Source organism: Anopheles marshallii, chromosome 3 (assembly GCF_943734725.1).
Source record: "Anopheles marshallii chromosome 3, idAnoMarsDA_429_01, whole genome shotgun sequence".
Taxonomy (NCBI): Eukaryota; Metazoa; Arthropoda; class Insecta; order Diptera; family Culicidae; genus Anopheles; species Anopheles marshallii.
In genome coordinates this window covers 79865049-79879742 of record NC_071327.1, presented here as the reverse complement: position 1 = coordinate 79879742, position 14694 = coordinate 79865049, and the positions used below count along the sequence as shown (strand labels likewise).

The following is a 14694-nucleotide window of genomic DNA, read 5'->3' as shown; positions in this document are numbered from 1 at the left end:
CGCATGGTGCGGTTCACGGTGGGCTTTTGCGGAAAACCAAAAAAAAAAAAGGCAGAAAGGCCAAGAATCGCACGGTGAACAAAAGAAAAAAATAGTTGATGAAACCCAGCACTGCCCCAACATCTCTCGCTCTCACGTGCGGTGTGATACCGGATCCGAAAGAAGCATGATACTGTGCACAGTACGATACACACATAAATAGTGTGGTGATAAAAATCAATGGTTGCTACAATTCCAACAATGCTTTCGCTGCACACAAACTTTCAACATCCTTGCCTGCCTGCCGTGGCTGCTGCTTCACGATGACAATGACGGTGATGATGATGATGATTGGTGATGATGATGATTGGTGATGATGGGTGAGAAGGGTGAGCGAAGCCGCGTGTGTGTTTGTGTGTGGGGCGAAGAGGAGTGAGCACGCGCGCAAGCGAGACGGATTGAAAACGTTGATGAGGCACAAACTTCCGCAGTGTCTGAAGAGAACAAATCACTGAAACGTGCCAGATTGTGGGGTGGTGGTGTTGCAACGGAAGCGAGGAGAAGGAAGAGCACGGAAGACAACGGAAATGGAGTGATACGCGGCCTGATGGATATTATTGCACTGATAAGGAAAGCCATCAGTAAGGGCGCATGTGATGCAGGCTGCCGTTGCAGCAGAGCGTGTGTACACACACCCGCGTGTGTACGAGTGTGTGTGTTTGTAGGCTAAAGGTATAAAGGATACGGAACCGGGAGCGGTGTAATGCATTAGTGCATATCCTGCCCGGAGGAGGCCTCGAGAATAGCAAAGCGGCAAAGCATGTAAACGGGTGGAGGGGGGGTATACATTTTCATACCCACCCCGTATGGCGGGGGAAGATGGGGAGGTGATGAGAAACAGAACCATGTGAAAGGATTTGAACGAGGTTGAGAAAGAACTGTGTGAGATGATTCAGTGATAGCAATATGTGAGGTCTTTGTTGAGGATGCATTTTGCTCAATGGCAATGGTGAAGGTGCATTTCGAAGTATGAACGGAATGTTGTTTTTCCTTCCTTCTTCTTCTTCTTAGTGTATTTTGCGTACGCAAAGTGGATCAACCTACATGATAGTACTATATTTACTACTACTATCCGATGGAGAAACAACTGTGTTACGGGTTGAGTGTGTTGGTGACTCGTTTCATCTTACATACGCTTTGAAAAGGAAATGCACGCGATGGATATGTGTGTGTGTGTATTGAGTAGTTGTGTGTGGTGCAAATAGTAGCAGCCTCCTCTTATTGTCGAGTTCAGCATGTGTCACCCTTCCCCCTTCCAACGCATTTCGCGGGAGATGAGAAATTAAAATTAATAAATTAACTTACTGACTTTAGTCCGCTTTTCAAAGGCATCAGTTTGTTTATATCGTTTAAAACAGAGAAAAAATTGAAAAAAATAATGACACTGATGGTTGATGAGGTTTTGACAGACGGGACACGTTGTCTTGGATCAAAGGAGGCGCCTAGTCTTTTGTAATGTTTTGTGAAGTGAAATCATTTGATGTTCCCTTTTTGAAATTGCCATTGGGTAAATATGTTTTGATTTGAATCACTATTCGCATGATAGCAATTAAAACAAGTGTGTTATTTACAGCAGGGCTTGTTTTCGTTAAATAAAACTAAGATAAAGATTAAATTCCGTGACAAAAGTTTTGTTTACGACTTACCAATTTCTTCGAATGCAGTTGCAGTGGAGTGATTTCTCGCTGCACCCACAAACGAAAAGACATAGTTTCGTTCATTGAGTTTCCCCGCTTTTCGTCCACAGGATAGCTTTCCAATGAACAGTTGGCGGCATGGTTAAGATGGCTTCAACGGAGGAACAGGATAGGAAAATAGTGCTCGAATTCTGCCACCTGCTGGAGAAGTCGAAACAGCTATTCAACGGACTTCGCGATCTGCCACAGTATGGGCACCGGCAGTGGCAGGCGTACTTCGGTCGAACGTTCGACGTTTACACCAAGCTGTGGAAGTTTCAGCAGCAACATAGACTAGTACTAGATTCTAAGTATGGTTTAAAGCGATGGCAAATCGGAGAAATAGCTAGCAAAATTGGACAACTCTATTATCATTATTAGTAAGCAACCGTACCCAGCCCCGGCAATCAACTACAGCCTGCGCGCACACCCACACTCGGATGATACTAACTCGTGTCCTTTTCTTTCTCTTTTCTCTGTTTTGTAGCCTTAGAACGAGTGAAACAAATTATCTCAATGAGGCATACTCTTTTTATGCTGCGATCAGGGGGCGCGCTTACTACTCTAGAGCAATCAAGGAGGACCGACCGGATCTCATGGTTAAGAAACTACGTTACTACGCTAGATTTATTGTTGTTTGTTTACTGTTGAAGAAGATGAAGCTAGTGAGAGAGTTAGTTATTGAATTGGAGCGACAAATACAGGAATACACCACTACGTAAGTGTTTTTTTCTGCTTCACACAACCCCTCCCGATGAAATGAAACACCGTCATACCGTTTCTTGTAATGTTTTAGGTACGAGCCAGAAGATCAGCTAGAGTGGTCACTAGTGCTGGAGGAAATAAAGGGGTTCATCAAGGCGGAATCGGCCGTCGCCGTGCTGCATGCCGATACGAACCCGATCGTACTATCGCACAGGTTAGTTGCTAGCCGTTAAGAGCGTAGTGTAGCTTAGTGTTAGGCCCGTGCTTTCCGATTATTACCTTCTTCTTCTTATGTAGTTCCTTTACTCTACTTCTCTTTTGTTTATGTGCCATTAGTTTTGCAATGTATGTGAATCGCTTCTTACGTTAGTCGGTCGCTATTCGTTTTACGTTTTTATGCGGAGGAGTTCTATTTCGCATAGGAAATTATTTAAACGTAATTATTCTAAAAATCCTATAAGCTTTCGTGATTTCGGGTATTTGTAAAAATAGTAGGAAGTATAGATGAAAGGATATAGTGTATCGAGTATATGAGTTGATTATTATTATCTTAAACAATTGTAACAGTACACTCGCATTATTTAATTGAGTGAAAAGCTTAACTGAAATGAAATGTTGTAGTCAGAATAGTTTTGCATAGGCTAGGTTCTTTTTTCATAAGCTTTTAATAAGAAAAACCGTTCCTTTTGAGTGTTATTTTATCGCCTTGCTTTGCTAAATGTAGCTTTCCGTTTCTCGATCTATCTCCCATTACTATACCCACCATTTAACGTAACTAATAGTACAACGCTTACCACATGTGAAAAGAAAGGACACATTGAAACTTACATAAAATACCGCTCAATCTATACTACAAGTACACATCATTGTTACAAAAAGGAACAAAACAATTTAATAACTAACATACTTCTGTTTTAGTCAACTTATCAAGCAAATTTTTACATCTTGCTAACCCAACCCACCGACCCTTGGTGTGATTATAAAAAGTTCAGCTGTGCCCCTGTTTAGTCTAAGCTCTCACTGTTAGCGTACTGGTCCTTATCACAAAGGTGTTGTGTTGGTTGCATTCTTTCCCCGGTACACGTTGCAGGTTTACCGTATGTACAGTAACTGTATCTTAATCCGCGTTCTGTTTTAATTGCGTTTGCGAATCGTCTGCTGGTGTTCTTACTTCCTTACGTGTTTCGGCTTCCTTGGTTGATTGGCTATGTATCTCTATCGTTCCATTTGATTGGCTATTGAATTCTTTCCAATTCTCTGTACTGGTTGCACACTTTTGAACAAAAAAAAACGAAAAAAAAACCACTTCAAACGCTACTTTTTTATTATCTTTACCGAATTTTGTTTTGTTTTAATTCTCCGATTGGTTTTTTCGTTTGTCGTGATTGTATTCGAAATGTTTTCAGTTTGATTTTGTACTGCTGCTAATAAACAAACAAACAAAAAATCCTCTAGCATATAAGTTAACTAATCTTAAGGCAGTAAGAGCAAACAGTTCGTTCGGTGTAGCTACAACCCAATACTGGCTTTTCTTTTCGGCAACTCAAATTTGGCATTCCATTCATCACGGCAGAAAGTAAAAGCAGTCGTCAAAATTCCCTAAATTGCGCAAAATTATATGCATACCACGCTTTGCTCTTACTTCAATCTAGTTGAGTAAGGTATTAACTGAACCGGATGATTTATATTGCATTATTGATAAGACGATGAGCCCCTTAATAAGTGACACTGATAATAAAAAAGCAAATCTTACGAATATTGGCCCGTTCACTTTCATTTTGGATCATCCTTGCGCACGACGTTATTCACTCGACGAAGCTTCATTTCCATTCACGACCTTCACCATATTCCCTGTTCATTGATCGCTTTTGTCATATCGTGTACTACGGCGCGTGGTTCGCTTTATGGTTGAACGATCATCAAGAACGCTAGTTAGAAAGCTTAACGGCAATCATCGAAAAAATGTGGCTTTTGGGGACCGGAGTGCAAGAGAGCGTTCATTTGTGCGGTTCGAAATTAGGTCACAACCGGGAACGGGTCGTTATGTATTCATGTACGTGGTGTCGAATAGAGCAGAACCATACAGTAATGAAACAGTGACACCAACGCAGTATGCAGTAAGTCGACCATTTTCTTGAATCCATTTTTGGTTGTAGTGTGTTTCGATGCAAACTAGCAAATGACAAAACAGCGTACAAATAATCTTTGTTTTTACCTCCTTAAAGTCATTCAACAAGCCATCCATTCACATTTTACATGATCCCGGTGATACAGAATCGATCGCGAAAAGCAACAATCATTGAGCTGCCTCATTGGCTTACTTCCCATCGATCAGTTTCATTACTTTCATAACATAAACTTCATCAGACAACAAAAAAATCCCCCACATAAACTCACTCACGTCGTACAGGGCACACATACATCAATACATGCGCACCTAGTGGTCATTGTCAAAACACACGGTCACCTGCACTCAGAAACACACACTTCCCACAAGCCACACACACACACACATATAAACGCACATCAAACAACAACAACCACAACAAAACCTAACAACCACACGAGTAAGGGTGACCAAATGTAGTCGAAAGCACGGGCCATTCGTCGTTCCCCGTACGGAATAAGGTAACTTCACCCGTGTTGAATCGAAGTGGTTCTGGTTCCAGGTTAAGCCCGCTCACCACCCCACCCTGCGAACGGACACCGCACATGACGCTCAGCCTGCAGGAGATTTTGATCGTTGGTTCCGCTTGCGAGCAGGCCAAATTTTCGGAGCTAACGATGGACATGTTTCGGTAAGAACTGGTGCTCAGAAATGGCTTCAAATCTGCGATGAGGATTCAAATCTTGAACCGCCTCTCAAAAGATTCATAAATCCTTGAATATTGATAAATCTTGAAGGATTAATGAATCGGTGGAGTAGAGATTCAGAATCATTCATGAATCTGAATCAGATCCATCCATTAAGAACTGTAGCGTTAAAAAAGGTAGCTGTAGCTCGTGTAAGTGTTGCATTTAATCAATGTTTTTTTAATGTTTTGTCCTACATCAGGATGTTACAAACGTTGGAACGTGAACCAACCGATGCGATGCATCCCATGATCGGTCATCCGATGGCACACGGAGGTCCACACGATGCTAGTCCAGCCGCGAGTCGTATGCCACCGTACGGTGTACCGGGTTCCAAAGGTATGTTTCAGCTTCGGCACCGTCGCACCAATCTGTTTCCCCCGCTATCATACGAACTTTCCTTCTTCTCCCGGTTGCAGGATACGTGGAAAATGGAGATCGCCGAGCGATGCGTGATAATCCACACAAGTATTTGCTGTACAAGCCATCACTCAGCCAGCTGATGGTGTTTTTATCCAGCGGGTTCAAGGAGCTGCCGCCGGGTGGTGCACTGTTGCTGTACATGTCCGCCGACGGGTGCTTCTCGACTACGAAGCATCCGCAAGATTGTAAGTAATAAGGTACCACCGGGCTGGATTGATGGTGATTCGTCTGACTTTGCTTGCTCTGTTCGCGGCACAGATGGTTACGAGCTGGGAGGATTGGCCACGAGTGTAAAACGCGACGCAGTAGACAGTGGACTATCGGTGCGTGGGAAATCGAGCGCCGGCTACAAGGAACCGCACTGTCTGTATCCGGGCGATCTATATCCGTACACGCGGCGGCCTCTCTTCATCATAATCGATTCGGATAATTCATTCGTGTTCCAGCACATACCGAGGTATGGGAGACTGCAGAAGTTGTTTGCAATTTCCGAACATTCACGAATCCTTAAAGAGTCATCTTAAAATTTCTTCATCTATGGGGATTCACGGCTCTGTGATATCTTTGAGCATTCATGCATGTTTTCAGAATCGACTCATGAATTAACTAGCTATTCGCTGAATGTCTGTTCGCAAAAGATTCATAAGACACAATACAGACACAAAGTATGATTTTCCATCCGTAGGTACTTCGGTCAGCCGTTAGTTATACTCATGTCACCACAGGATATTCCTGCCAACTACCAAGGTAAGTGTAAGTGCTTCACGCTCTCCAACACGTTCACAGCACGTTCGTTGACGATTACTGTCCCGTTCGGGGTTTTTGCAGATTTGCAGCATCACGGTTCGCTGTTTACGTTATTCCTGCATTCGCCAATGACGGCCATGTGCTACATCTGCAATGTCGGCGATGTGCCGATACATCACTGGGAACGATGTCAAAGTTATGTGGACCGGTTCGTTACCGAAGCGTCCCGTCTAGTGACGCGTTGCCGGATGGACGAAATTGAACAGGGTATCGGGTACATAGGTAATTAACCCCGCCACGTGCATATTCTTACTGCTCAATCACTAATGCTCACCTACGCGCTGCTTCACAGACTCATCGTACGTGCAGTTCTTCGGTGATGATTTCCTGCGAACGCTCATTCTACGGTTCGTGTTTTGCGATGTGGCGTTACGACTGCACCGTGGCTTCCGGGGGCGGCATCAGCGACCCCGCTGCGAACCACCCCTTCCCGGGCCGGAACTGCTAGAACATCCGTCACTGGCGCACATCGTGCTGCAGCTAGCCACCGCGCTCGACGTGAGGGGCCACTTTGTGGAGGGTCCGGAAGGCGATTGATGCACGTGTGGTACGAGCTACTCCGCACGGTTCCCATCCGGTAGCGACGATCCGGCCGTGCTGAGTGCAGGCTTCCACGTGTTTTCGGGTGCGATTGTCACCATGCTAACGCTGCAAATGGCGATGCTGCGAAGCGCAATGGTCGTCCATGATCGTTTAACGGTGCTGCGTCCAACCATGTCGTACGTTGTTCTCTGTTGAGCATCAGCACGAAGGAACAAGTACGTCGCTTCCAACGATTAAAAAAAAAACTATTGTCCTCTATTGTGTGTGTGCGTGTGGGGTGTTCCACAAGCGTTCGGATCGACGCACCACACGTTCAGATCGGCCAACGATCGATAAGTATTAAGTAGCGTGCTAATACGTACTCGAATGGCTAGTTTTAAAAAAGCTTGTTGCTTTCCAACGTCTTCTAGCGTGCTCGGAATATTTCTCCCTTCGTTTTTTGTTTGGTTCGCACTACTCTACACACATGCAACCAATGTTCGGTTCGTAGATCAAAACACATATATTTGTAGCTTTTTACGCGACTTGTTACTATTTATACGACATTGGCTATCGAATGTGCTTGTGGCTTTCGTACGCCAACCAACCAACCAGACACGACCAGAGAAGCGAAGGAATGGGTTTTAGTGGGTTTTTTTTTTTGGTGTGGGCGCGGAAAAACTGGTGGCGTTAGGCGGGACAACGGTGATCGCGCGTTTTGTATGGCCATATTTATATAGTGCGCTTCTCCCCCTTCGGGACAGAGAATATAACCTGGTGATGCACTGAACTATGAGTTGTGAGGCGTGGTACTCAATGGCACGATATGGTGCAGGTGGATTTCCCACAATCTCTCAAGCGAGCAAAGAAGTGAGCTAAACGGGAAAATACAAAAGAAAAAAACACTAGCATGGCAAAGCCATTTGGAGCTAAAAAAAAACACACACACACACATAAAACATGGAGCAAAATGAACAGAGCAAACTTTACCCGTTAAGACCAGTCCTAGTCGCGACAATTCCATTGTTTTTTTTGTTCGTTCGTTTGTTCGTAGATCGAAAGTGTGGCAAGGAAACGGAAGTGGACGCAAGATCTACGATCTCCTCCTCATTCTCCCCGCTACCAACAGGGTCCATGGCGTATCATGGTACCGGGTGCACACAAAAACCGTTCATGAGAGAGTATAGATATATCAAAGTTTATCTATTTATACATAAACATATTTATATTTATATAAATGCAAAAATATACCTACATTAACACACATCCGCTTGCGCAATGAGAAACTAAATTACTTATAGAGGGGGCAGATAAAAGCGGGAGGAACAAGAAAATGCAGCAAAAACTCGCGATACTTATTGAAAGGACAGCAGCAGGCGAAGGGGAAGACGGGAAAAAAACATATGCTTACAAACGTATATATTATAGGAAAATTTAAACATGACAGAAAATGGACGGAAAGACACAAACGCAAAAACCTGTACAATACTCCGCCGGCTTGTTTAGTTTGTAAAGGTTTTGATGTGGTTATCATTTTCTTCCCCCCTAACACGTGTAATTTGCTTTCCGAAAGGGACATCCGTTTTGAAGGTTTTTATGTTATACAGCGTATAACACCGGACTAGTCAGCAAAACGTGCTAGTAAACTTGCTTTACGTGTACACCTAGTACGTTTCGATCGTGTTATTTGATTTAATCATTCTCACTAGAACACGTTCACACACTTCTCTTACTGTGATGCCAACTGATAAAGCGCACTGTGAAGACGGTGGTAACATTTCGGTTTAATCTTACATGCGTACCCTACTGCAAAAGCTAAAACAGGAGAGAGAGAGAGTGGGAGGAACCACGAAATACAAGGACTTTTGGAAACACTGACACGCAGAAGCAAAATAAAACATCTACTTAAGAAGATACCCAGCCGATATTTGGACAATATATAAACGTGTGATCACTGCCGCTATTTCGCTTCATTAGTAGGAAACAAAAAAGAACGATAGAGAAAGAGAGAGAGAGAGAAAGGGAGAGGAAAAACAAACAAATTAAAAACAACTTAAATAAACAAAAGAAAACAAAACAACAAATGAATCAACCCACTCATATAGTGGGCCGCGAAGATAACAGAACTCGAACAAGAGCGCAAAACACATAGGAATGGAACAAACACAAAACACACATGAAGGCAAAGGAAGACAGAATACAGAAACATATGCTTTTGAGGAGCGGGTAATCCATTCGCATATACATGACACACATTGACACAATGGCGCTCGCGTACCACAGATGTATGGTTCAGTCGTGCGTCGTGAAGAAGGATCCTTCTTGAGCGACGGACCGAGTGAAACACACACACACATACACACCGGAACCGGGAAAACAATTGTTTAGTTTCCAAACTTTGTTTCTTTTACTGTAGACAACAACTTGTAAGGTTATTTAGGTATATACACCTATACATCTATATATATATATATACACATATGTAATGCGCCGCGTAGTAGTTTTGAGTCGAATCATCCACGGTTATCATCATCGGCTTTGGGATGAAAGTTTGGATCGAGTGGAGAAGATGCAGGAAACAGTTGGCAATGCAAGCAGATGGAAGGTGTAAAGGTGTGTCGTCTAGCATAAATGGTGTGTAGGTAGGGAAATATAATTTAGACATAAAATGAACAAAAACCACGAGATTCGTACGAGGCAAACAGGAAGAACACGGCAAAGAGAATGTGTGTTCAGATATTGCAAAAAAAAAAAACGGCGCAGTAAACGAAAGGAGTGAAAAAAAACAGCACAATTGGAACAGTTTCGTTCGGCAAATCGAAACGATTATTTGCTAAAACCAAAAGACTTTTGTTCATCATCGCTGGGCCAGAGCTTGAATACTGAACCTGAAACAGTATAGAAAAAAAAACAAACAAACAAACCAAACATGTATAACACAACATTCCTATATATTTTGCAAAACCCACTCCTCCGTCTAGTCAAATAGTGACTTTAAACGTATAGAGCGATGCAAGATTTGGTTTTAGCCGGGCGTACGGTCTCTACCCCCGGGCAGTTAGGAATCCTCGTGGCTATAGAATTATGTGGGTGTGCTAGTGCGAGATGTAGACGGTATTTGTCCGGAGTTGGGTCTGTGAGTATACACAAGCTAGGTAATGTAGGTATGCAGTAGATAGACAGGCAGACGATAGAGCAATCCTTGTCCCCCCGTAGCAACACGTAGCGACACAACATTAAAACTCGTTCGGAGTATGTGCTCTCTACCGGTTCGTTGTTCCTTTTTGGTTTTCGGTTTATTTTATTGTTGTTGATACTTTTTCTTTTTGTTGGTTCCTTTTTCCGACACCGCCTGACTCTCTATCGCTTGCAGTCGAGATGCGCCGACGACTCCCAATTTTGATGTTTGGATAGGATCGTTCGATGGACGTACACTAGCTAATGGACAGGGGAAATATTCGCTTGAATAGATCGCACACAACACATATAGGGCGCGTTTGAATTTAGTTGTACCGGAGTACTCACCTCAGACCAAAGAAGTCTTTTTTCCCCTTCCCTTGTTGATTGTATTATACATGCATGTACGAAAGACAGTTCCGATGGCTCGATTGGGTGATCCACTTGGATCGTACAGTGCACGGGAAGGGCAACAGAATGCAGGCAAAAAAGGTCAATCGATTGCTAGGCCAAACAATCAAGCAGAAGAAAAATGAAACTATATACTGTAGATGAAACTTAAAAAAAACACGACGGTAACCAACCCAGCTCACATCATCAAACAAAACACAAAAATGCCATCAAAAATAGATAAATACCAATAAGAAATAAGAAAAAAAAAACGCTTCTAGGTTACTATATGCGCGGAATGTTGAATGTAAACACACCAGAGCCACAGAGTTATATCATAATAAAAACCATACTCAAACTCATACTCCTCATTTCTGCTCCGACAAACAAGAAGAAAAGGACACATTAGCTGACAGACACAGATATATAGATAATGGAAACACACAAAACAGCCAAGCGCAGACCACCCATCCTAGTTCATCGTCCTTTTCCCGCTGCGAGAAACGCCTTCTCCTACCCTTTGCCCCTCGTATAGCATAATATATTAGTCGTTCACTTAAATAGCTCACAATCGCTCCGAGTCACTCAACCACCACACAGTAACAGAGTCACAGGGGACAGGAAGGGAATGTCCGTTCATCGTTGTTCGTTGTTCATTTTCTGTTAGATGGTAGCTAAATTATCCACGTAAATGAAAGGATACAAAAACCCCTTGTGTAATATTTATTGTTTCGTCGCAATATCGCGCAATGTGTCATGCCAACCGTATAAAACAGAAAAGCACCCCGCGTTTGTACAGCAAAGGGATAAGCGAAACGAGCGAAAAATGAGGAAGCGAAAACCAAAAAAACAACCAAACACACACAAATTGCGATAACACACGATTAAGCGCGTACTCTCTAGTCATCGTAGCATCGTAGCAAGTGTAGTGTACGAGTAAAAGAAAACATACAGACGAAGAAAACAAACAAAACAAAACCAAACGAAACAAAAAAAAAGCAGCAGTAACAGCGACCCGTAAAGGTGATACCAAAGTGTTTAATGAGAATATACAAAACTAGGCAAAAAAACACAAAATAAAGGGAAAGCGAAGGAAACAATGGAGGAAACACACACGATAAATCCGAAACATGACAAAAAACACACACTCAAAACTCAAAAATAAGGAAAAAAAAGTTGAAGAAATATAATGGAAGAACGCTAATTAGCAGCAAAATCGCAAAACAAGAATATATACACAGGAAAACCACGAAACCGAAACACATTGAGGGAATCGCCAAGCAAAGTCCAACAAACAAACAAAGTGTGTGGAGCAAAAGACATAAAAAAACCCAATAAAAAAAGTAAACCATTACACACAAAACGCAACTATCTGTCACTTACGGAACAAAGCCCGAATACACTGAAGAAAAAAAAAACATCAATATATCACTGCCCTAAGTGTTTCACTTAAACGTAAACTGAGTAACAAATAGTAAGAAAAGTCGGTAAAACAAAACATTAAAACAAATGTTAACGTACACTAAACAGGCGTGCTCTAGAGGCGACTCCATGCGTTTCCCTGCTGTTTGGCTCCCGCGTGGGAGAACAGTGGCCGATGCCGCGCTGACGATTATTACAGCTTCACCGCAAACGAGTAGGACATGAATTTAACAACACATATACCAACACGCGTGACGGATGAGGGTTTTTGTCGCGTAGATTTTTCTACAAAATCAAACACGAAAACACATCCACATACAAACAGTACAGGAAATAGCCATTCCACTGATAGGGAACATCCTGTATAGTATGAAGACAGTGCTGGAGTCTCGTATCAGATTTCCTACATGTGAGGACCGTGTCACAACAACCAATAGAGTGATGCACTATGACAGGCCAACGGAAGAATTAGTATTTTCTCGTCAACCATCAGAGACATACACAGGCACAGAGAATCGAGAAGCGAGAGATGGTCCAGGATCACAACTTGTAGCTGGTTTTGTTTAAATTTTCTAGAAAATTACAATATGTTTTTCTCCGTTTTCATTTTCATAAAAAAGGACATCATTTGATAAGCTTTACTTAAAAAAAAACACGCTACAAAATACATTATATAGAAACAAAGAAAGAGACGTATGGCAACCCACCTGAACACAAGGGAGGATACGGTTTCAGCCAGTAAAATGATTCAACTACAAAACAAAGAACAAAACCATTCACCATAGAAATAATTCCCTCTCCTTATTCAAACAAAAAAAAACAAAAACAATGGAAACGAACGCGAGAAGAATAACAAAAGTCCTATTTTCTATTGCCATTAGGTGTCACGCGAAATGGTGGAATGGTAAACATTAAACAAAAACCACCCGGAACATGTAAAATCGAAACAGAAAAGGGGAAGCTTTTGCTGCGGCAAGCGAAACGGAATGCAAACGGTAAAAGATTACAAAGCAAAGAGTAAGAAAAAAGAACCCAAACCAACAATCACATATTTAGAATAGTGCGTAATATTTGAACAAACAAGTAAGAAGAGAAGGAACAGAACATACACAAAATGGTGTGTTTGTGTGTTTAGAACACGGTGCGTACGAAGAACGAGACGCAACTTAGCAAATAAAAACAAAACATACACACACACACACGCGCGAATCGTCTGCCGAAAATCGAACGAGAGCGGCCGATAAATACGTAATCGAAATTGCTATAAAACCAAAAACAAACCCAAAAAACAATTGTCAAACAGCTCAACTCGAAACACGAAAAACGATAAGTGGAAAACAACAAGCAAAAAAAAAATGATGAAAATAAAAGGCGCCTGAAACGAATCCAAATGATAGAAGCGTGATTTGTGATGAACGGTTAAAGGGTGGACCTAAACCGGCACAAGTGGTAAAACACAAAAGTTGAGAAAGAAGGCTCTAGCCTCGCTGGCAGCACATTCATTGTTCGCTTTGTTATTGCTTCTTTTTCTTATTTACACTCCACCGAATGCAGAGGACGAGGTGTGTGTGTGTGTAGCTGGTTTTTGACCGGTAGGATTTGTTTTTCCATTCGAATGCTTCTCCACATCAATCAACAGTCGGGCAGACCATCTCTTAACTCCGAAAATACTTCCGTGGCAAAGTGACAACGCGCACGAAGAGGAAAAGAATTACTATATTTCCTCGTTAGAGGAAATCAGATTTTTCGCGCCAGCATACTTTCTTCTAACCCGTATAGGAAAACACATAAACGATCGGTGGAAAGGTGGAAAACAACAAAACCTACACATTTTACATGCAAAAAACAAAAAAAAACAAATTATAGAACTTAGCAAGACGCGTTTACAGAAAAAGGACAACCAACAAACACGCACCTACACCATGCGAATGGTGCAAGAAATATATAGTGAACGAAAGCCATGTATAACTTTATATAAAGTAGCACAGTAAAGTGAAAGGAACCCAAAAACATTCACAAAACACATAGAAAAAAAGCATATACACAAGTTAAACAATGTAAACAGGACGTATGAAGCTATGTGTGTGTGTGTGTGTGCCACACATTGTAGATCCCATTAGCACTACCAGAGCATCAAACCGCCATGTTGCATGTTGTTATGTTGTAATTTTTCCAACAACCAAAAAAGCTTTCATGTTTAGCGTGTCAGTCGTTTCTTTTGTTGGTCGTTTACCGGTGTTTTCGTTTTTTTCGCATCAACATGCCGAATAGCTGTTTTAGTGTTCATTATGCTGTAAACAGAAAGAATCATAACACAGCTTCATCATGCGAAATAAGAGAGGGAAAAATGAAAAGAGAGTGAGAGAGAGAGACAAAACAGTACGATAAAGAGGATTTAAAGTAAAGAAAGAAACAAAAAGTATTCCTAGTAAGAAGAACCGCTCCGATTCTATAACAGAAAACTGAACCTGATCAGAAACACTATCAGAAGAAGGAAAAGCATATGTAGCTGCAAAATAGTTGAAACGACTCCGCAGACGATTGGCAAACGTAAAATGGGTGTTTGCTGTTGGAAATGTGTATTCCCTTTTTTCCTTCTTGTTTCTCCTATCTCTTTTCCACCATTACCAACCATCCTTAGGACTAATTGTAAGCGAAAGTGGAAAACATAGATTGGCTA

The 14694-nt window shown here is 42.0% G+C and overlaps 1 protein-coding gene across 1 annotated transcript; it reads left to right on the top strand.

The window, feature by feature from the left end:
• Nucleotides 1–1814: 1814 nt before the first annotated feature.
• On the top strand, nt 1815–7040 carry LOC128710930 (protein SCAI). The gene is made up of 10 exons (XM_053805795.1): nt 1815–2095; nt 2203–2433; nt 2512–2634; nt 5075–5218; nt 5476–5612; nt 5693–5881; nt 5955–6153; nt 6382–6443; nt 6525–6725; nt 6796–7040. The coding sequence occupies exons 1-10, from the start codon at nt 1815–1817 to the stop codon at nt 7038–7040; spliced, it is 1812 nt and encodes a 603-aa protein (XP_053661770.1).
• The last annotated feature ends 7654 nt before the right edge of the window (nt 7041–14694 follow it).

Coding starts and splice junctions, on each gene's coding strand:
- LOC128710930 (XM_053805795.1), top strand. CDS start 1,815: ATGGTTAAGATGGCTTCAACGGAGGAACAGGATAGGAAAATAGTGCTC. Junction 2,434..2,511: donor ATACAGGAATACACCACTAC/GTAAGTGTTTTT, acceptor GTAATGTTTTAG/GTACGAGCCAGAAGATCAGC. Junction 6,154..6,381: donor GTGTTCCAGCACATACCGAG/GTATGGGAGACT, acceptor TTCCATCCGTAG/GTACTTCGGTCAGCCGTTAG.